A 19,250-nucleotide genomic window follows, 5' to 3' on the forward strand; every position below is an offset into this window, starting at 1 on the left:
CCCCCCCCCCACCCCCCCCCCCCCCCACCCCCCCCCCCCCCCACCCCCCCCCCCCCCCACCCCCCCCCCCCCCCACCCCCCCCCCCCCCCACCCCCCCCCCCCCCCACCCCCCCCCCCCCCCACCCCCCCCCCCCCCCACCCCCCCCCCCCCCCACCCCCCCCCCCCCCCACCCCCCCCCCCCCCCACCCCCCCCCCCCCCCACCCCCCCCCCCCCCCACCCCCCCCCCCCCCCACCCCCCCCCCCCCCCACCCCCCCCCCCCCCCACCCCCCCCCCCCCCCACCCCCCCCCCCCCCCACCCCCCCCCCCCCCCACCCCCCCCCCCCCCCACCCCCCCCCCCCCCCACCCCCCCCCCCCCCCACCCCCCCCCCCCCCCACCCCCCCCCCCCCCCACCCCCCCCCCCCCCCACCCCCCCCCCCCCCCACCCCCCCCCCCCCCCACCCCCCCCCCCCCCCACCCCCCCCCCCCCCCACCCCCCCCCCCCCCCACCCCCCCCCCCCCCCACCCCCCCCCCCCCCCACCCCCCCCCCCCCCCACCCCCCCCCCCCCCCACCCCCCCCCCCCCCCACCCCCCCCCCCCCCCACCCCCCCCCCCCCCCACCCCCCCCCCCCCCCACCCCCCCCCCCCCCCACCCCCCCCCCCCCCCACCCCCCCCCCCCCCCACCCCCCCCCCCCCCCACCCCCCCCCCCCCCCACCCCCCCCCCCCCCCACCCCCCCCCCCCCCCACCCCCCCCCCCCCCCACCCCCCCCCCCCCCCACCCCCCCCCCCCCCCACCCCCCCCCCCCCCCACCCCCCCCCCCCCCCACCCCCCCCCCCCCCCACCCCCCCCCCCCCCCACCCCCCCCCCCCCCCACCCCCCCCCCCCCCCACCCCCCCCCCCCCCCACCCCCCCCCCCCCCCACCCCCCCCCCCCCCCACCCCCCCCCCCCCCCACCCCCCCCCCCCCCCACCCCCCCCCCCCCCCACCCCCCCCCCCCCCCACCCCCCCCCCCCCCCACCCCCCCCCCCCCCCACCCCCCCCCCCCCCCACCCCCCCCCCCCCCCACCCCCCCCCCCCCCCACCCCCCCCCCCCCCCACCCCCCCCCCCCCCCACCCCCCCCCCCCCCCACCCCCCCCCCCCCCCACCCCCCCCCCCCCCCACCCCCCCCCCCCCCCACCCCCCCCCCCCCCCACCCCCCCCCCCCCCCACCCCCCCCCCCCCCCACCCCCCCCCCCCCCCACCCCCCCCCCCCCCCACCCCCCCCCCCCCCCACCCCCCCCCCCCCCCACCCCCCCCCCCCCCCACCCCCCCCCCCCCCCACCCCCCCCCCCCCCCACCCCCCCCCCCCCCCACCCCCCCCCCCCCCCACCCCCCCCCCCCCCCACCCCCCCCCCCCCCCACCCCCCCCCCCCCCCACCCCCCCCCCCCCCCACCCCCCCCCCCCCCCACCCCCCCCCCCCCCCACCCCCCCCCCCCCCCACCCCCCCCCCCCCCCACCCCCCCCCCCCCCCACCCCCCCCCCCCCCCACCCCCCCCCCCCCCCACCCCCCCCCCCCCCCACCCCCCCCCCCCCCCACCCCCCCCCCCCCCCACCCCCCCCCCCCCCCACCCCCCCCCCCCCCCACCCCCCCCCCCCCCCACCCCCCCCCCCCCCCACCCCCCCCCCCCCCCACCCCCCCCCCCCCCCACCCCCCCCCCCCCCCACCCCCCCCCCCCCCCACCCCCCCCCCCCCCCACCCCCCCCCCCCCCCACCCCCCCCCCCCCCCACCCCCCCCCCCCCCCACCCCCCACCAGTTCTGACAGGGATCTTTTCTGCAGACGGGGAACTGTACACCGGGACAGTGAGCAACTTCCAAGGCAACGAGCCGACCATTTCCCGGAGCCACAGTAGCCGCGTGGCCATCAAGACCGAGAACTCCCTCAGCTGGCTGCAAGGTGAGTGCCGGAAAGGAGGGCGGGGCGGGGGGGCAGCAGCCGCAGGAGAGCAGCCTGGAGCAGGAGGGGGGGTACTCGGCTAGGAGGCCCGCTCGGTGGAGGGTCTGATCCGGCTCTTCCACTGACACACTCTTGGCTCCCGTGTCAATGAGGGAAGCCAGTGTTGTTGTGGACGGGGCTGTTGGCACCTGAAGGAGGCCGGTCCTCACCTGCCTGTCTTTGGTGTGGCTGCGGCACAGACCCTTCGTTTGCGGGTTCCGCGTTCCTCCGCGAGAGTCTCCCGCCCAGCGATTCCCAGGAGGACGACGACGACGACAAGATCTACTTCTTCTTCAGTGAGAGCGGCAAAGAATTTGACTTCTTCGAGGACACGATTGTGTCACGCATCGCACGCGTGTGCAAGGTGAGGGGCGTGTGTGCTGATGGCCAGCAGGCGCTTTGGAGCTGGGCTCTGGTGGGGAGGGGGCTTCTCTTTGGGGGGCCGGGCAGCGGGCCAAGTATTCAGGAACCCGAAGCTGTTGGTGAGGTGGAAACCAAAATGGAGGAGTTGGAGAGGATGCGGCAGCAGAGGTCCGGTGTGAGTAACTCAGGCGCGTCTGGCCTTGGGTTTGAAGTGGATCCACGAGGATATTTCTGTGTGCAGCAGCAGCAGCAGCAGCAGCGAAAAACAGGCGAAGCTGTGCTTGGGAAAGGTCTTGAAACCCAAACTGCCCGGATGGCAGCATTCTCGTACAGCTTCAGAGCAGCCTCCTGGGGAATTGTGCGTACAGTTTAGCTTGCTGTATCCCCAAAAACTCCATACGAGTTTTAAGAAAGGTGTAGGACAGAGCAACCCGCGGCTCTTTCAGCCTTATACTGCAGCTCCGGTGGCCTGGAGGTCAGAGGGTAGCATAGGCGTGTCCCTCCAGGAAAGGTGAGTGGAGGGGCCAAACTGGAGGCAGCTCCACACGGAGCCACCTCTCCGGCTCAGTAGATCTTTGGGGCCATGGGAAATGGGTCCAAATGGCTCTTTGGGTGGTAAAAGTTGCTGACCCCTGGTGTAGGACAACCACAAGGGATCGGAGCGCTTTCCTTGTGAGGAGGGGCCATGAATCAGGCATTTCAGTTCAGGGGGGAAAACAGTAAAGGAGCAGGAATGTGAGAGGTGCACGAAGTTATCCCTGACGCGGAGGGGACGGATGGTGAGAACGAACGGTTTCTCCCCCTCACATAAAAGTCAGACTAACAGACATCCAGTGAAGTTGATGGCCAGAAAGTGACAGTAAAAAAGCCCTTCTCCTTTCAAAGTGGGATTTGCTATCAGAGGATGCAGCCGTGGCCCCACGTGGCCCTTCAGAGGGGGACACGCAGGACAGGTCTAGCTGAGGCTGCTGGCTGAAAGGACTCGGTGAGCCTAGTACATGCAGAGGCAATATGACAGAGAGAAATTTTGCTCTCTTTCTCACAATACTAGAACCAGGGGGCATCCATTGAAAATGCTGGGGGGAAGAATTAGGACTAATAAAAGGAAACACTTCTTCACGCAACGTGTGATTGGTGTTTGGAATATGCTGCCACAGGAGGTGGTGATGGCCACTAACCTGGAGAGCTTTAAAAGGGGCTTGGACAGATTTATGGAGGAGAAGTCGATCTCTGGCTACCAATCTTGATCCTCCTTGATCTGAGGTTACAAATGCCTTAGCAGTCCAGGTGCCCGGGAGCAGCAGCCGCAGAAGGCCGTTGCTTTCACCTCCTGCATGTGAGCTCCCGAAGGCACCTGGTGGGCCACTGCGAGTAGCAGAGAGCTGGACTAGGTAGACTCTGGTCTGATCCAGCTGGCTTGTTCTTATGTTCTTATGTCAGCCAACAGAAGACCCTCTGTGCCCTGCTGGAGGGTCTTCCAGACGGACCATTTATCTGCAGCTCCCCCAAGTGTGCAGCTCTGAGTGAGCTGCTTCCACCCCCAGCAGATGCCTGCCCTTGTGGGGAGGGTGCTCCTTGGATGTGGGGTGGTGGTGAATGTCCAGCTGCCGGCTTGGGCCATCTCACTAGGACTGGCCTCCCTGCCTCTCTGCAGGGTCTGGGGCACAGACCCTCTTCTCAGAGGTCAGAGGGAACTTCCTCCGGTTCTCCACCAGGGTCTGGCCACTGAGGAGAGCTCTTGGCTGAGGTGCTCGAGTGTGGAGCTCTGACGGGAACTTGTCCCCACCTTAGTTCCGATTTTACAAAAACCGCTCTTCGTTGCTGAACTGTGAGGTCGGAAGAGCTCTTATTGGGGTCCCACCGGGGCTCATTCTTTCCCGGTGATCCTGGGGGGGTCTCATGGGCTGTTCTTGCTCTGTCCCCCTTCCTGCCAGGGCGATGTCGGAGGCGAGCGGGTGCTCCAGAGGCGCTGGACAACCTTCCTGAAGGCGCAGCTGCTGTGCTCACGCCCCAGAGATGGCTTCCCCTTCAACGTGCTGCAGGATGTGTTTACGTTGACTCCTGGCGAGCGCTGGCTGGAAACCGTCTTCTACGGGGTTTTCTCCTCTCAGTGGTGAGCTTCAGCAGGAAACAGTGGTGGAGGGCCAGCCGTGGGATGGCGGGAGAGGCTGAGACACGCAGGCATTGTGGCGCCACACACACTGGGGCAACGGCTCCCAGTGGGCGGGTTTCGCCACGAGGGAAATCTGGGGCTCCGTTCTGTGTGCGGGCACCTGATCGCTCCCTGTGGGCCTCTGTTCCTCTCTGCCAGGGATAGGAAGGGCAGCGTGGGCACCGCAGTGTGTGCCTTCTCCATGGCTGATGTGAAGGAAGCCTTCAATGGCCTCTACAAGGAAATCAGCCGAGAGACGCAGCAGTGGTACACGGACACCCACCCTGTGCCGGAGCCTCGGCCTGGAGCGGTACGTAGCTCTGGCAGGCACCAGGCCTCGGGGCAGCTCTTGCTGCTGCTTTGCGCCCCTGGCTTGCCGGTTGCGCGGCTGTCTGAGACCCTCATCCTCTTCATCCCCCCCCACCCCCCCCACCCCACAGTGCATCACCAGCCGCGCACGCCACATGAAGATCACCTCTTCGCTCCAGATGCCCGACCGGGTGCTCAACTACCTGAAAGACCACTTCTTGATGGACAGCGCCGTTCGCAGCCAGCCGCTCCTGCTGCAAGGCCAGGCTCACTACCAGCAGATCAGCGCGCAGCGTGTCCAGGGCCTGCACCGCACCTACGATGTCCTCTTCCTGGGTGCAGGTGGGGCGCAAGAGTAGGAGAAGGGTCTTGGGGTTAGGATGACAAGGCCCTGGGGCGGGAGGGGTCTGGGAGAGGGGTCTTGCCACTGAAATGGCCACACAAACCCTGCGCAGAAGTCTCCCGAGAACTTGCTCCAAGGGCAGGCCGAGGTTCTGCCAGGAACTGCCAGGGTCAGGGACTTCCCGAGAAGTGGCCGAGGAGCTCTTCCCCACCTGACGGGCAGTGCTGGACTCCTGGTGCTGTGTGGCACGGCCGAGGGCCCAGGCTCGCTCTGAGGCAGCTCCAGTTAGCAGAGCTGTTGGGAAAGCCTCAGCCTCCTCATATGCAGTGGTGGGATCCAAAAATTTTAGTAACAGGTTCCCATGGTGGTGGGATTCAAACTGTGGGGTAGCGCCAATGGGGCTGGGCAGGGCACGATGGGGGCGTGGCCGGGCATTCCTGGGGCATGGCATTCCTGGGCGGGGCTGTGGCAAGGACGCAGCCGCTGCGCTGGTCCTTGGGTGGGAAACGAATGCACGCAGGCACAGGCTGCCACGCACGCCGGTGCACCTCCTGCTAGGCTGCTTCAAGTTCTGTGCGCTACTGCTGAGAGGAGGGGCGTAACTAAGGCAAAAATCATGTGGCAAAATCACCCATTAGTAACCCCCTCTCGGCACACACCAATAATTAGTAACCTACTCTCAGGAAACTGTGAGAACCTGCTGGATCCCACCTCTGCTCATATGGCATACGATGGCTGCCAGTCAGAGGAGAGGCTGCCGGGCGGGAGGGACCAGGGGTCTGGGCTGCTCAGCAGCAGTTCTAGGGGCCCCTCAGCCCCACGCACACTTTCTGGGGGCTATGGGCTTGCAATTATTTCAATCAGTCCTTTTGTTTTGGTGCCTTCATTCTGAGAGCTGCCCTGTGAGACCATAATAGAAAAGGATGAACATCGGAGGGAGCTTTTCTGGAGCAAGCCAGGTTACGGCTGGAGTTGCCAATCAAACGTCCCTCGTTGCAGTCAGCAAATGAAAATATTGCGGTGACCCCCTGGCCCAAAGGAGGTCCAGGCAAGGGGGCTCTCCATCCTAGCCCCAGACTGGGGGAAAATTCTGTTTGGCGAGACCCGGCCCCTGTGGGACTTACTCCACAGGGCCTGTGAGATGAGATGGTTCCATCAGGCATAAGGTTGAAGCAGCTGCCGTTTCCCATCTGTTGGACTCTCTCTTTCCCACTTACCTTGACTTCCCTCGAACATAAGAATGAGCCTGCTGGATGAGACCAGAGCTCTCTGCTACTCACAGTGGCCTACCAGGTGCCTTTGGGAGCTCACATGCAGGAGGTGAAAGCAAGGGCCTGCTGCTGCTGCTGCTGCTGCTGCTCCTGAGCACCTGGTCTGCTAAGGCATTTGCAACCTCAGATCAAGGAGGATCAAGATTGGTAGCCATAGATCGACTTCTCCATAAATCTGTCCAAGCCCTTTTTAAAGCTATAAAGGTTAGTGGCCATCACCACCTCCTGGGGCAGCATATTCCAAACACCAATCATGCGTTGCGTGAAGAAGTGTTTCCTTTTATTAGTGCTAATTCTTCCCCCCAGCATTTTCAATGGATGCCCCCTGGTTCTAGTATTGTGAGAAAGAGAGAAAAATTTCTCTCTGTCAACATTTTCTACCCCATGCATAGTTTTATAGACTTCAATTCTATCCCCCCTCAGCCGTCTCCTCTCCAAACTAAAGAGTCCCAAACGCTGCAGCCTCTCCTCATAAGGAAGGTGCTCCAATCCTTCAATCATCCTCGTTGCCCTTCTCTGCACTTTTTCTATCTCTTCGATACCCTTTTTGAGATGTGGCGACCAGAACTGAACACAGGACTCCAAGTGTGGTCGCACCACAGCTTTATATAAGGGCATGACAATCTTTGCAGTTTTATGATCAATTCCTTTCCTAATTATCCCCAGCATAGAACATTTTAGTTAATATGATTTTGTCATCACATGACATGATTTAGATTATGTTTTGAACCATTTTGTATTACTGTATTTATAAATTGTTGTGAGCCGCCCTGAGCTCACAAGGGAAAGGATGGCAGATAAAACTAAATAACAACAACAACAACCGGACCCTGGGCACCATCCCAAAAACGCTCAGGCAGCACTTGAAACATTTTCAAATTGACAAAATCAACCTGTGAGATTCAGAAGGCAGCCCTGCTGGGATCCGCACGAATACTGTGCCGATACGTTACACCACCCTGAGCCTCTGGCTTGGACTTTTTCCTGCTCACTCAGTTCACATTTTCACTGAGCTTTCCAGTACTACAACCCCGAGGTCTCTCTGTTTGCTTGCACTTAGTCCAAACCTCCTTAGCAGGATTTTTGTCCCACTGTGCATCCCTGGGCCTCACCCTCGCCTGCTGGCTCTTCGTGGGCATTGCAGGAGAGCCAGTGGATTAGGACTCATGGAAAGTGGCAAATGGGCTCTTAATCCTGAACCAAAAAAAACGCGAAAAGGAAACCTTGCTGGTAAAAGGCGGCAGCAGCAGCAGCAGCAGCAGCAGCACACACACACAGACACGGTGCCTCATGAGACGGTCTCTTTCGTTTGGTTTCAGCGGTGCCAGGTCCTTTGCATGTGTACTTGGGAGCAGGTCCGTGCACGTTCAAGTGACTCAGAGGAACACCCTGTTCAGCTTGTGTTCGACCTGCAAAGCGATTTGCTTCGACTTGCTTAACCTGCTGCTCTCATTTGTTTCCAAATTTTGTTCTTCTGCATTGTTGAGTTCAGTCAAAGGTTCACTTGCTGTCGGGGGACGTTTTAGTTGGTTGTACAATGAGATCCTGCCAATACTGTCAGAAAGCAGCAGACAATTGCAGGGGCTGCCGGCCTGCCCGGAAGAGGTCCCCGTTGGTAGTCTGAGCTCCTACGCCTCTAGCGTTCTGCTACTTCCTGGTTTCAGGGGACAGAAGTATTGGCTCAGGTTCTCTCCCCCTTTCTGCTTCTGGGGGCAGAGGGTGTGGCAGGGTGGGGCGTGCAGAGTTGTGCTGCTGGCAGGATGAGGAGCCGTGGGTGGCGGAGTCACGGCAAATCTTGCACCAGAGAGGTCCAGGGTCACCCCGGCACAAAGTTCAGCAGGTCCCCTTCGGCCAGTCCCACACTCAAAGCCCAGCCTGCTGTTGTGGGGATAAAGTGGAGGGTGGAGAATCCTCGCTGCTGCCACAGAGAACCCCGTGGCTGAATTCCTTGGAGGATGACGAAATGGGAACTGGCTGCTAGCTGTGAAAGCAGGGCCTCTCTCGGTGCGTGTGCACACGTGCGCTTACCTTTTGAACAAATGCGCTGCGTTACTCAGAAGCAGGATCGTGCCTCCTTTGTACTGGTGCCGGAGGAGGTCTCGCTTTGCTGCACTGACCTTTGAGGAAACAGCTGCCTGGCTTCAGGCTGGGAAAGAGCCAAGGTGGGGGAGCCAGGCTGGGCCAATCCGGTACAGTGGGGGAGGGCTCTTCAGCAGCTTCCCATGTGTTTTGCAGGTGATGGACGGCTCCACAAGGCTGTGGCGATGGGCCAGCAGGCGCACATCATCGAGGAGATCCAACTCTTCCCCGTGGGGCAGCCTGTCCTCAAGCTGTTGCTGGACCCCACCCAGGCAAGGCAGGGGGTGAGGCCGGGGGGGGGGGGGGGCTCATGCCAAGGCCAGAACTGGCCCCTGCTGGAGGGAAGACTAGAGGAAAAAACCGGGCATACATACAATGCCAATGAAAGCAACAGGTTGGCCAGACCCCAAGAAAACACTGCCCAGTGCAAGGAACAAGTGCAAAACAATAATTCGCAATAACAATATTCCTGGGTTACAGACAATAATAAGAGTCAATATCCTTATAGCTTTGCAACGTACAGTCCGCTTCACCACATGTAGACTACATGTGATTGAATGAAATAATAAAGACGTCTGGATATAGCCGGTTGACACAGAATAATACCATTTAGTTCCAGCATTCTTACATTTACCTGTATATTTGTACGTTGTAAAGCTTACCCACACCAACCTGTTGCTTTCATTGGGAGGGAAGGCTAGCCCAGGTGGTAAACAGGGAGCAGCAGTGGCATAGTGGCTAAGAGCAGGTGAACTCTGATCTGGAGGAACTGGGTTTGATTCCCAGCTCTGCCGCTTGAGTTGTGGAGACTTATCTGAGGAATTCAGATTAGTCTGTGCACTCCCACACACACCAGCTGGGTGACCTTGGGCTAGTCACATCTTCTTGGAGCTCTCTCAGCCCCACCTACCTCACAGGGTGTTTGTTGTGAGGGGGAAGGGCAAGGAGATTGTCAGCCCCTTTGAGTCTCCTACAGGAGAGAAAGGGGGGACATAAATCCAAACTCTTCTTCTTCTTCTAAAGCATTTGCCTCCCACAGCCTCTGAGGTGGGGGCAGGGAAGGGCTGCCAGGCTCCAATTTCTTCCTGGGACTGGACTCGGCCTCAGGTCTGCGCTGAGCGGCTTCTGCTGCCTGGCAGAGGGAGGGCTGCCTTTGGCCGCAGCGGCCCCCCTGCTCCACTCAGCCAGCCTCTCCACCCCTGCAGGGCCTGCTCTACGCTGCCTCCTATTCTGCACTGGCACAGTTGCCGGTTGCCAACTGCAGCCGCTACCGGAGCTGCGGGGAATGCATCCTGGCTCGGGACCCCTACTGCGCGTGGAGCGGAGAAGCCTGCCGGCCTGTGCCTCTTTACCAGCAGCAGCCTGCGGCGTAAGTGCTTTTTGGGGGGGAGGGGGAGGTTGCCTGTGGTGCTGGTTGCCCCCCCCCCCTCCAGATCTGAGCTTGCTCTGTGGTTTTCCTTCCTCGCAGGCCCTGGGCCCAGGATATCGAGACAGCTGCTGCAGAGCAACTTTGCCAGACCGGACACGAAGAGCTCAGCCAATCAACAGGTACAGAGCTGAGGGGGGAGGGGAGCAACAACCTTGGGGGGGGGAGGCTCAGAGAAAAGGGGGGCATTCCCCCCTTGCTGGCAGAGGGCCAAGACTTGCTGTCTCCTGCTTTCACCCACCTTTCCCCCCCCCTCAGCTGCGAAGTGCCAGCCTCTGTGGCTGACCCCCAACGCGGTGAAGCTGCTCCCGTGCCCCCGCCTCTCCAACCTGGCCTCCCGCCAGTGGGTGCGGGAGGGGGCTGCCCTGAACGACTCCTTCCTGGTGCTGCCCAAGGGGGAGCTGGTGCTGGTGGGCAGCCCCGACCAGGCCGGCCACTACGAGTGCTGGTCTCAGGAGAGGGGCTTCCGTCAACTGATGGCCAACTACTGCGTGAGGGTGGAGCTGGCAGCGCCCGATTGGCTCGTGCCGCCCGAGGGTCCGCTGGAGACCATCAGCACTTCGCGGAGCACCTCTTCCGTGGCGGCAGCAGCGGGGGGCATCGCGGCCCTGCTGGAGGGCAAGACCTACTGGACGGAGTTCCTGGTCATGTGCGTGCTCTTTGGGCTGATGGTGACGCTCCTGACACTCTTCGTATTGCACCGGCACCAGAACGCCATGAAGGGCTTCCTCAAGCAGGGCAGATGCAACAACGCCCACGCCAAGAAACTGTGCAAAGCAGGGCTGCCCACGGAAAGCCTGCCCCTCAACGGCACCAGCGCACCCAGCACCTTGCCAGACCACAAGGGCTACCAGACACTCGATGACAGACACGTGGCGAGCACCCCTCTGCGGGACGCCCAGGCGCCTCCCGGCATGGCCTTCCTGGAGGCCGACCAGCAGCCACGGAACGTGCACGAAAGCTTCGTGGAAATGCTGGTCCCTTCGCAGCGGCTCCGCGTGCGCCTCGGCTCAGAGATTCGGGACTCAGTGGTGTGAGCAAGCAGTTCTCCCTCGGTGGATCCCTGGGGCTGGATTTCTAGTGCCAACTGACCCCCACCCCCGCTCTGAACTGAGCCCAGCACTGGAACAAGCCGTGGGAGATGCCCCCCCAGACTGTGGGGCGGCTGGATTCAAGGGCTGCTGCTGCCGCCACAGGAGGAGAAGGAGATGTACAGTCTGTTGGGTCCCAGCAGCCTCTTTTGCTAAGAGGGGCCGTTGAGGTTGCAAAAGGAATGTTTCTGGGCTGCACCTGCAGGCTGCAAGAACTCGGAACACCTGCAACCAGCCCCTGCAGCAGCAGCAGCAGCAGGCGACGCAGCCCCTGGCGGCCCCCACCCGGGCACTGCTGGTAGTGGGAGAAATCTGTCCAGCTGCAGCTATGGAGGCGAGAGAGAGGAGCCGATGCTGAAGGGAAGGCCGGGCATTTGCCCATCTGTTGTTGTAGAGAACTGGCCCTTCTTTGCGGGCTTGGGGGGGGGAAGTCCGTCTAGCCCTGTCTGATGACTCTCTTTGACCTTCCGGTTGTCTGAATGCCTCAAAATGTGAATTCTTCCTGGCTGGAGCCACTCCAGGGTCCCGATGCCCCCCCCCCCCTTCCCCTCGTTCTTGCACAAGAAGCTGTCTTTGCTGGGTGTGTTTACATAAAGCGAATGTGTGTTCTTTGGCAGCTGTGTAGGCCTGGCTTCGTTGGAGCCCAGCCCCTTGTTCATGTACCACGGGGACAGGTCTCTCTCCTTGCTCCTGGGCCATGTCTGGCCTTGCCCTTGAGGGCAGGGACTATTTCCTGTTTTGACATCTCCTGCCCCGCCCCATTTCTCAGAGAAGGGAAGCTCCACCTCCTGGGCTGGCTGCAAAGGGAGGCGGGGGGGGGGGCTGCTGTGTTCCTTGGGGTGGAGGGTGGAGACCGACAATAAAGACCTCGGCACTCGACAGGCTTTGCTCCTGAGATTTATTAGTCTTCCAAGCAAAGGCCAGACAGGGCCATGACTGAGGCTGTAAGGCAGGGGGCAGAGGCAAGCGTCTCCCTCCCTCTCTAATCACAGGTGTCTCCCCCCCCACCCCCAAACTCCACATTTGCAAACTTCTCCCACTGTGGAATGGAGAGCAGGTAGCACCAAACTGGACAACTGCGGTCAAGGCACAGAGTGAGTTCCCACGGGGCAACCAGCCCAGGGGGAGGGGGAGACCTCAGTGGGAGGCTGGCTCAAGACCCCTGTGGAATGGCTACCTCAAGGAAGGCAGGTGTAGCGCCCCCCCCCCAACACTTGCCTTGACTAAGGCACAAAAACTCAGAGCAGGACACAAGAAAAATAGGGAGGGGGTGGAGAGGCAACCCATTGACCTCCCATCCCGACAGAGCAGGTGCCGACATCTTCCTTGGCTCAACTGGAGTCACACTGGAGAGAAATGGGCCAGGAAGATGAGGAGGAGGAACCTTCGGCAAACCCATCACAGCACGATTTTAAAGGAGCTGGAAGAGAAGGCGGGGGGGGGGGGAGGGGTGGCTGCTCAGACCTGCTGAGGGGGGCAAAGTTCTCAGGCCCCGCCCTTGGGGAAGAGCAGCAGGGGTGGCTACCTGGGGAAGTCAGGTGAACGCGAGATGATGTGCTGGAACTCGGAGAGGTTGATGGTCCCATCCTTGTCAATGTCTGATTCTTCCAGGATCTGCAGGAGAGAGGGCAGCCGGGGAAGGTCAGGGCAGCGGAGACTCCCTCCCCCTGCCTGGTTCTCCCTCCCCAGGCCTGCTGACCCAACGCATCCCCCCCCCCCAAGCACTCACATTCTGGATGAGCTGCTCCATCTCCACGGGGCTCAGCCGGCTGTGCTCTCCTTCGCCTGTCAGGCAGTTCACCAGCTGCTCCAGGTCCTTCTTGTCCAGAGTCCCGTCGTCATCAAAATCTCAAGGAACGAACAGGACAAGAGTTGGCCATTATGCTGTGGGGGGGGGGATTGACTTGTGCAGAGGGAGCCACTTAAAAGGCTGCTGCTCCCCCGCCCCCCCACCCCCCATCTTCCTAGGGCAGGGAAGAAAGCTCTTATTGAGACAGCTCTGCTGGGTGGGTTGCAGACAGCCTGGAAGACCAGCTGGGGACCTTGCCAATCAGGCGTTCCTCCCATTGGGAGGCCCACAACTTTGGACTCCCTAAACCAGGGGTCTTCAAACTATGGCCCTCCAGATGTTCATGGACTACAATTCCCATCAGCCTCTGCCAGCATGGCTGAGTGGCAGGGCTGATGGGAATTGTAGTTCATGAACATCTGGGGGGCCATAGTTTGAAGACCCCTGCCCTAAACCAAACCTCACCAAACCTGGATGATATTATCAGGAGAGTCTCCCAAAAAATCCCTGAAGTTTTAGTGCCTAAAAACTACACCCTCTGCAGGCCAAAAATGGAAAAACACTGAAAATGCAAAAAATCCCACAAATGAACCTGCAATTTTTGCACCCCCCACAAGGCTGCGCCCCTCCCAAAGGGAGTGCCCCCATCCCCCATTGTTTCCAATGGGAGCTAATAGGAGATGGGGGCTACACCTTTGAGGGTCCATAACTTTGGACCCCCTGAACCAAACTTCACCAAACCTGGGTTGTATCCTCAGTAGGGTCTCACGAAGATACTCTGAAATTTTGGTGCTGCTATCTTAATAATTGCACCCCTGACAACAGGCACCCCCTAAATTTCCCCAGATCTTCCTTTTAAATCCACCCCCTTCCTGCCAATGCTTGTTTTCTTTCTTTCTTTTATTCTCTCAATGCCTAATAAAGGCTATTATTATTATTATTAAATCCACTCCCTTCGGCATGGATTTAAAGGGAGAATCTGAGGTCCCCAGTTTAAACACTGAAAGTGATGCTGTTTCAGGGTGGGGGGGATAATCCACCCCAAAACAGCATCACTTTCAATGTTGTTTAACTAGGGAGCCCAGATTCTCCCTTTAAGGTGGATTTAAAAGGAGAATCTGGGCTCCCTAGTTTAAACACCATTGAAAATAATGCTGTTTGGGGGGTGGATTCCAGCATCACTTGTTTAAACTAGATACACCACCATAAAATGTTTTCACAGCAGTAATAAAACATTTTGAAAGCATTTTGAAAATGTTTTCAAAAATATTTCTGCTGTGTTCAGATTTGTGAGTTGGGGCATGTTCTATGTGATGGTGACTTTGAAACAACCTGGTGGAAAAAATCTTTGTTTGGTCATGGTGGGGGAGGGTGGTTGCCCATGGGTGGGGGCACCAAACTCAGGTTTTGCCCAGGGCTCCATTTTGCCTAGGTACGCCTAGTGGGCAGGCAGGGGGGGCCCCAAAGACCAGAGTCTGGCTGCCTTCCTTGAAGGCTGCTCTGAGACCACCAGGGCTACAACGACTGAACCAGCCCCCCCTCCTAGATTCTGCCGATTAGCTGCTGCTGGGGGCTGTCCTGGATAACTCTCTTCCCCTGCGTGCCCCCCCCCTCCAAGCGTTGTCACATTTTAATCTGGCTTTTCCTCCAGGAAACTGAAGCCTAGCATGAGGTTTCCCCCGCTCCCATTCCAGCCTCAGTGACAACCCTGCAAGGTAGACCCAGCTGAGAGAGGGCGAAGAAGGAGCCAAGCATCCTGCCCCGCCCCCCCGCCCCGCCTTCGCTGCCCGGGCCGGCCGCGGGGCGCCGCTGCTGCTGCTCCTCCTGCTCACCGAAGATGCGGAAGGCGTAGTGGGACTTGAGCTCCGCGGAAGCGGCCTCGCTGAAGACGCTCAGCAGGTCCAGGAAGTCCTCGAAGGACAGGCCGCCCTCCCCGTCGGCGGCCGTCGAGAAGACCTGACAGATGCGCGCGCCGAAGGGGTTGGCCTGCCGGGCGACACGAGAGCTGAGCGGAGCGGGGGGGGGGGGCGCCTCCTTGGCTCAAGGCCGGACGCCTCGGCGGGGGGGGGGGGGGGGGGAGGCTCGGGCGGAGAGCGGGAGTGGCGAAGACGGCCGTTCTCTGGCGGGGCAGACAGGAGACGCTCCGCTTTCTCTGCTGGGACCGCGCGGGGGTGGGGGGGGGGTCTGAGGTGCCAAACGCCCGGGTCCCCCCCCCGCCTCCCTCCCTCCCTCCCTCCGGGGCCAACAGGCTTCCGGACCCCACCGCAGGGAGAAATGTCCCCCCGCCCGCCCCAGCAACCTGGGGCTCTCCCCCCCCCCCGGAGATGGAGCCGAGGCCCCCCCAGGCCCGGCCTACCCGCAGCTCCGGCAGCAGCAGCATCGTTCTCCGGGGGAGCCTGGTGAGCAAAGCGCGGTCCCGCTCCTCTTTGGGCAGCAGCTCGCTGAAGCGCCGGTGAGCCCTGCGAGGCAAAGAGGCCTTGCCTGGGCCCGGGGCCAGCCGAGGGGCGCCGCTCGACCCCCCGCCCCCCCGAGCACGGCCACAGAGGCCTCCGCCGGCCCCGCCCTCCCCCCTCCCCCCGGGTGGAGCTACTCACAGCAAGATCTCCTGCTTGCTCAGGAAGGTCAACTCCTAGGAGGGCAGCGGAGAGCAGGAGTGAGTGGCGGCCCCCAGGCCCCGCCCCCCACCCCCCATGTCCCGCTCCGCTCTCCCCCCCCCCACCTGGTACTCGCTCAGCAGGTCCCGCGGCAGGTGGCTGCCCGAGCCCCCCATGGCCGCCGCCCGGCCGCTTCCTCCTCCGTCTTCTGCTGCGCCTCGGCCGCCGCGCGCACTTCCTCCTCGGGCAGGGGGCGGGACCGGCCAGCCCCACGCCCGCCCCCCCAGGAGCCCGGCCGCCCGCTCGGGCCAGACTCGCCCTTCGGCCCCTCTAGACGGCCGGCTCAGGGCGCCACCCACTCGTCATGGCGGCCACGGAGCCTCCGCCGCAGGACGGGCCCGGCGCGGGCGCGGAGGTCTTCTGCTACGCGCCCGAGGAGGACTTCGTCCGGGAGGGCGTCGAGTGGGCGGGGGGCGGCGGCGGGCCGTCGGCCTTCGACCGAGCGCTGCAGCGCAGCTGGACGGACCGGCTGGAACGGGGGCTCTTCCGCTACCGGCTGGGGGACCTGCAGACGCGGCTGCTGCCCGGGCCCGCCGGCTTCGTGGCGCAGCTGAACCCGCGGCGCGGCTCGGACCGGAGGCGGCCGCAGGAGGTGTGGAGCGTCCGGCAGAGCTTCGACCCGCGCCAGTTCAACTTCACGCAGATCCGGCCGGCCGAGGTGCTCTTCGCGCTGGGCCCCCGCCGACCCCCCCAACCCCCGGGGCCCCCCTCGCCGCCGCCGCCGGTCCTGGTGGCCATCAACGTCAGCCCGCTGGAGTTCGGCCACGTGCTGCTGCTGCCGGAGCCGTCGCGGGGGCTGCCGCAGGTGCTGACGGCCGAGGCGCTGCGGGCGGGCCTGGACGCGCTGCTGCTGAGCGGGCGGGCGGCCTTCCGCGTGGGCTTCAACAGCCTGGGCGCCGGCGCCTCCGTCAACCACCTGCACCTGCACGCCTTCTACCTGGAGCGCCCGCTGCGCCTGGAGGCGGCGCCCTGCCGGCCCCTGCTGCCCGACGCCGGCCTCTACCTCCTGCAGGGCGGCCCCGCGCCGGGCCTGCTCTTCTACCACGGCGGCGGCGGCGGCGGGCAGGGCCTGGACGAGCTGTCGCGCCGCGTGTGCCGCCTGACCGACCACCTGGCGCGGCACGAGGTGGCGCACAACCTGTTCGCCACGCGCGGGGCCGCGCCCGAGGGCCCCCCGCACGCCCGGCCGGGCATCCGCGTGGCGCTGTGGCCGCGGCGCGCCTGCTTCGGCGCCAAGGACGGGGCCGCCTTCAACGTGGCCCTCTGCGAGCTGGCCGGACACCTGCCCGTCAAGACGGCCGCCCACTTCGAGGCGCTCACCGAGGCCGCCGCCCTGCGCCTCGTCCGCGACCACCTCCTGCCCGAGCCCCACTTCGCCCGGCTGCAGCGGGACCTGGTCGCCCTCCTCCGCCGCCACGAGTGACCCACCTCCTCCCCCCCCACTCCTGCCCTGGCCAGCCGTGGGGCGGCTCCCTGCAAGGCTGGCTGCGGCCCGGAGTGGGGGCCTCGGAGGGGCACGGACAAGGGAGCTCCGGTTCTGCAACCAGGCAGGCTTGGGGGGGGGGGGGGTTCCAATCACGGGCGGGGTCTCTGCTGCGCCTGCACCTTTCATGTGGCATTTCACTGCGAGGGGGGGGAGGAATGGAGCCTCCATGTGCGGGAGCAGAAGCCGGACACAGCCGGCGCCGCCCGGATATCCGCCCCCCCTGAAAACCCAAGCCAGGCGCGCTCAGGCTCCGCTGGGAAAGTGCTGCCAATCGGGGGCGGAGCCAGCGCGCTACGGACGGGCCAATGAGGAGCGAGAGGTCGCTGGCGTCACGGAGAACGAGACGCCTGCTGGCAGCGAGCACGGCTGTGTGGAGCTCCGCCCCTCCCTGGCCCAAAGGGGCGGAGCCAGGTGTCGCCCTGGTGACGGCGTAAGGACGGGAAGCCCACGCACCGCCCCCCCTCCCCCAGTGTGAGCCGCGTGGCAGGTGAGGGGGCAGGTGGAAGACCCTCCCGCCCTTTGGCCCCTGGGGCACCTCCCGGGGGACCCCCTGGCTGGCAGGTGGCAACGGGCTTCTCCAGGGGTGCCCCCCCATCACAACTGGTGATCAGGGCGCCCTGGGAAAGATGGCCACTGCAAGTCCCCCCTTCTTTGCCCTGCCTTGGCTGTAAGCGCCTGGCTGACTTGGCCAGGTAGAGGCAGTGCTGAGGAGGGGGAGGGAGGGAGCAGCAGCCCCCCCCCTCTGTCTCTGTCCCAAGAGGGCCTGAGAGGAGGATGAAGATCAGTGCAGAGGGAAGCAGTGACCCTGAGGGTGAAACTGGGGAGGAGGAGGAGGAGGAGGAAGCCTCTCCCAGGAAGCCACAGGGCCCCAGTCCAGGGCACAGAAGCAAAGCAGGCAGCAGGAAGGGCCAGCCAGGGGGGTCACCAGTCCATCTGGAGAGGATGGCTGAGGAGTGGCATGCCGAGCAGTCCAAGAGGAGGAAAAGGGAAAAGTTCAGGCCAGTGGTCTTCCCTTGCCCTGCATTCCCACGCTGGCAGCCCCACAGCAAGCTGTGGACTCCCGTCTCCTCATTGTTGGAGGTGGTTTGGGATTGCACCCCTTTCTTGCTGAGCCTTGGGGCGGGGGGGGGGGGCAGCCCTCCCTCCCTCCCTCTGGCTAGTGGCAGCTCTGTCCAGCCTCTGAACAGTTCCTTCCTTGGTTCCAGGCAGCTCTCCATCAACCTGTCCAGCTGCAAATACGAGAGCAGTAAGTCAGGTGCTTCTCCCTCTAGCTGGACAGCCCCGGGCAGGAAGGGGCCTTCCTGGGTTTCCCACAGTGGCCGCGGAGCGGACTTGGCATCCAGGCTGAGGAGGAGGAGGCATGGGATCCCTGCCCTAGAGAAACAGTTCCCAGGGCCCCGCTAGGGATGCTTCTGCGGGGCACCCTGTTGCATTGACTCCGGTCCTGGGGCGTGGACTGTGGCAGCCCCCTCCTCCTGCCAACAGACAGGTAAATGCCTCTCCCCCTTTCGCTGCAGTGAGGCGTGCTGCTCGGCACTGTGGCCTGAAAGTCGGCAAAGACTAGAAGTGGACAGTTTACTGGACTGACTTCTCTGTCTCGCTGGAGCAGGTCATGGAGATGAGGAGGTTTCAGGTACCTGCTGTGGAATCACGGACGTCTCTAGTTTTGAAAAGCCTCCTGTAGCCAGCAGATTCTGAAATGCCACGAGACCTCCACTGCTCCCGCTGCCACTTCTCCTGCCAGCTCCTAGAAATTCCCAACACCAATCAGCACGCTTGCCGAGAAGCCTGTGGGCTGCCCCTACCAGACGTCTTTGCCTCTGTGAAGCCACCTTCGGGTGTCCTACCCAAACAAAAAAAACCAATTGTGGCATCAGGTTAATGAATCAGTGGTGGTGTGTTTATTTGCACTCTTTGTAGTGCATCTTTCTCACAGGGACTCAAGCTGCATTACAGCCAACAAAGTGGAACATTCCATAAACAACAACATCACAACACAACACAAGCCTTTATTGGCATATAAAACAGGACAAAATTTTAAAACAAAACAAGGTTAAGAAATACAGTTAAAATTACTAATTTCCAGTATAAAATTTGCAACAGTTTCACAAAAGAGTACATCAGAGCTGTTCAGGAGATTGGGTATCTTATAACACTCATGCCACTGAGAACATTGCAAGAAAATGGAATTCATGTATTTCATGCATATCTTATTGTATTTAGGGCATAGAAACAGAGAATAGTCAAGTATTTCAACCGTAGTCATATCACATGAACAAACTCTTTTTGAACGTTCCATATTCTTGAATCTTCCCTCCAGCAGAG

At 62.5% G+C, this 19,250-nt stretch overlaps 3 protein-coding genes across 3 annotated transcripts; 2 read left to right on the forward strand and 1 right to left on the reverse strand.

Annotated features, from left to right (window-relative positions):
- Window positions 1-1,787: 1,787 nt before the first annotated feature.
- Window positions 1,788-11,609, forward strand: SEMA4B (semaphorin 4B; the record flags this gene model as incomplete). Its single annotated transcript, XM_048482102.1, has 9 exons — window positions 1,788-1,923; window positions 2,163-2,326; window positions 4,260-4,438; window positions 4,637-4,787; window positions 4,918-5,128; window positions 8,636-8,751; window positions 9,685-9,848; window positions 9,948-10,027; window positions 10,164-11,609. Coding segments are annotated over 9 exons (1,980 nt in total), but the record flags the coding sequence as incomplete, so codon positions are not given.
- A 271-nt stretch (window positions 11,610-11,880) lies between these two features.
- Window positions 11,881-15,688, reverse strand: CIB1 (calcium and integrin binding 1). Its single transcript, XM_048481745.1, has 7 exons — window positions 15,505-15,688; window positions 15,380-15,414; window positions 15,142-15,244; window positions 14,618-14,771; window positions 12,726-12,844; window positions 12,522-12,610; window positions 11,881-12,416 (listed from the first exon to the last, which is right to left on the reverse strand). Exons 1-7 carry the CDS (start codon window positions 15,553-15,555, stop codon window positions 12,395-12,397), a joined length of 573 nt encoding a protein of 190 aa, XP_048337702.1. The 5' UTR covers window positions 15,556-15,688; the 3' UTR covers window positions 11,881-12,394.
- A 25-nt stretch (window positions 15,689-15,713) lies between these two features.
- On the forward strand, window positions 15,714-18,804 carry GDPGP1 (GDP-D-glucose phosphorylase 1). Its single transcript, XM_048481744.1, has 2 exons — window positions 15,714-17,592; window positions 17,658-18,804. Exon 1 carries the CDS (start codon window positions 15,744-15,746, stop codon window positions 16,860-16,862), a length of 1,119 nt encoding a protein of 372 aa, XP_048337701.1. The 5' UTR covers window positions 15,714-15,743; the 3' UTR covers window positions 16,863-17,592; window positions 17,658-18,804.
- Window positions 18,805-19,250: the final 446 nt, after the last annotated feature.

This window comes from Sphaerodactylus townsendi, linkage group LG17, assembly GCF_021028975.2.
Source record: "Sphaerodactylus townsendi isolate TG3544 linkage group LG17, MPM_Stown_v2.3, whole genome shotgun sequence".
In the NCBI taxonomy this organism is placed as follows: domain Eukaryota; kingdom Metazoa; phylum Chordata; class Lepidosauria; order Squamata; family Sphaerodactylidae; genus Sphaerodactylus; species Sphaerodactylus townsendi.

Bases quoted from the DNA above. Each gene is read 5' to 3' on its own strand.
- GDPGP1 (XM_048481744.1), top strand. From the start codon at position 15,744: ATGGCGGCCACGGAGCCTCCGCCGCAGGACGGGCCCGGCGCGGGCGCG.
- CIB1 (XM_048481745.1), bottom strand. From the start codon at position 15,555: ATGGGGGGCTCGGGCAGCCACCTGCCGCGGGACCTGCTGAGCGAGTAC. The intron at 15,245-15,379 runs GTGAGTAGCTCC...TTTGCCTCGCAG, and splicing joins AGCAAGCAGGAGATCTTGCT to GGCTCACCGGCGCTTCAGCG. The intron at 12,417-12,521 runs GTAGCCACCCCT...CTTCTCTTCCAG, and splicing joins CGTTCACCTGACTTCCCCAG to CTCCTTTAAAATCGTGCTGT.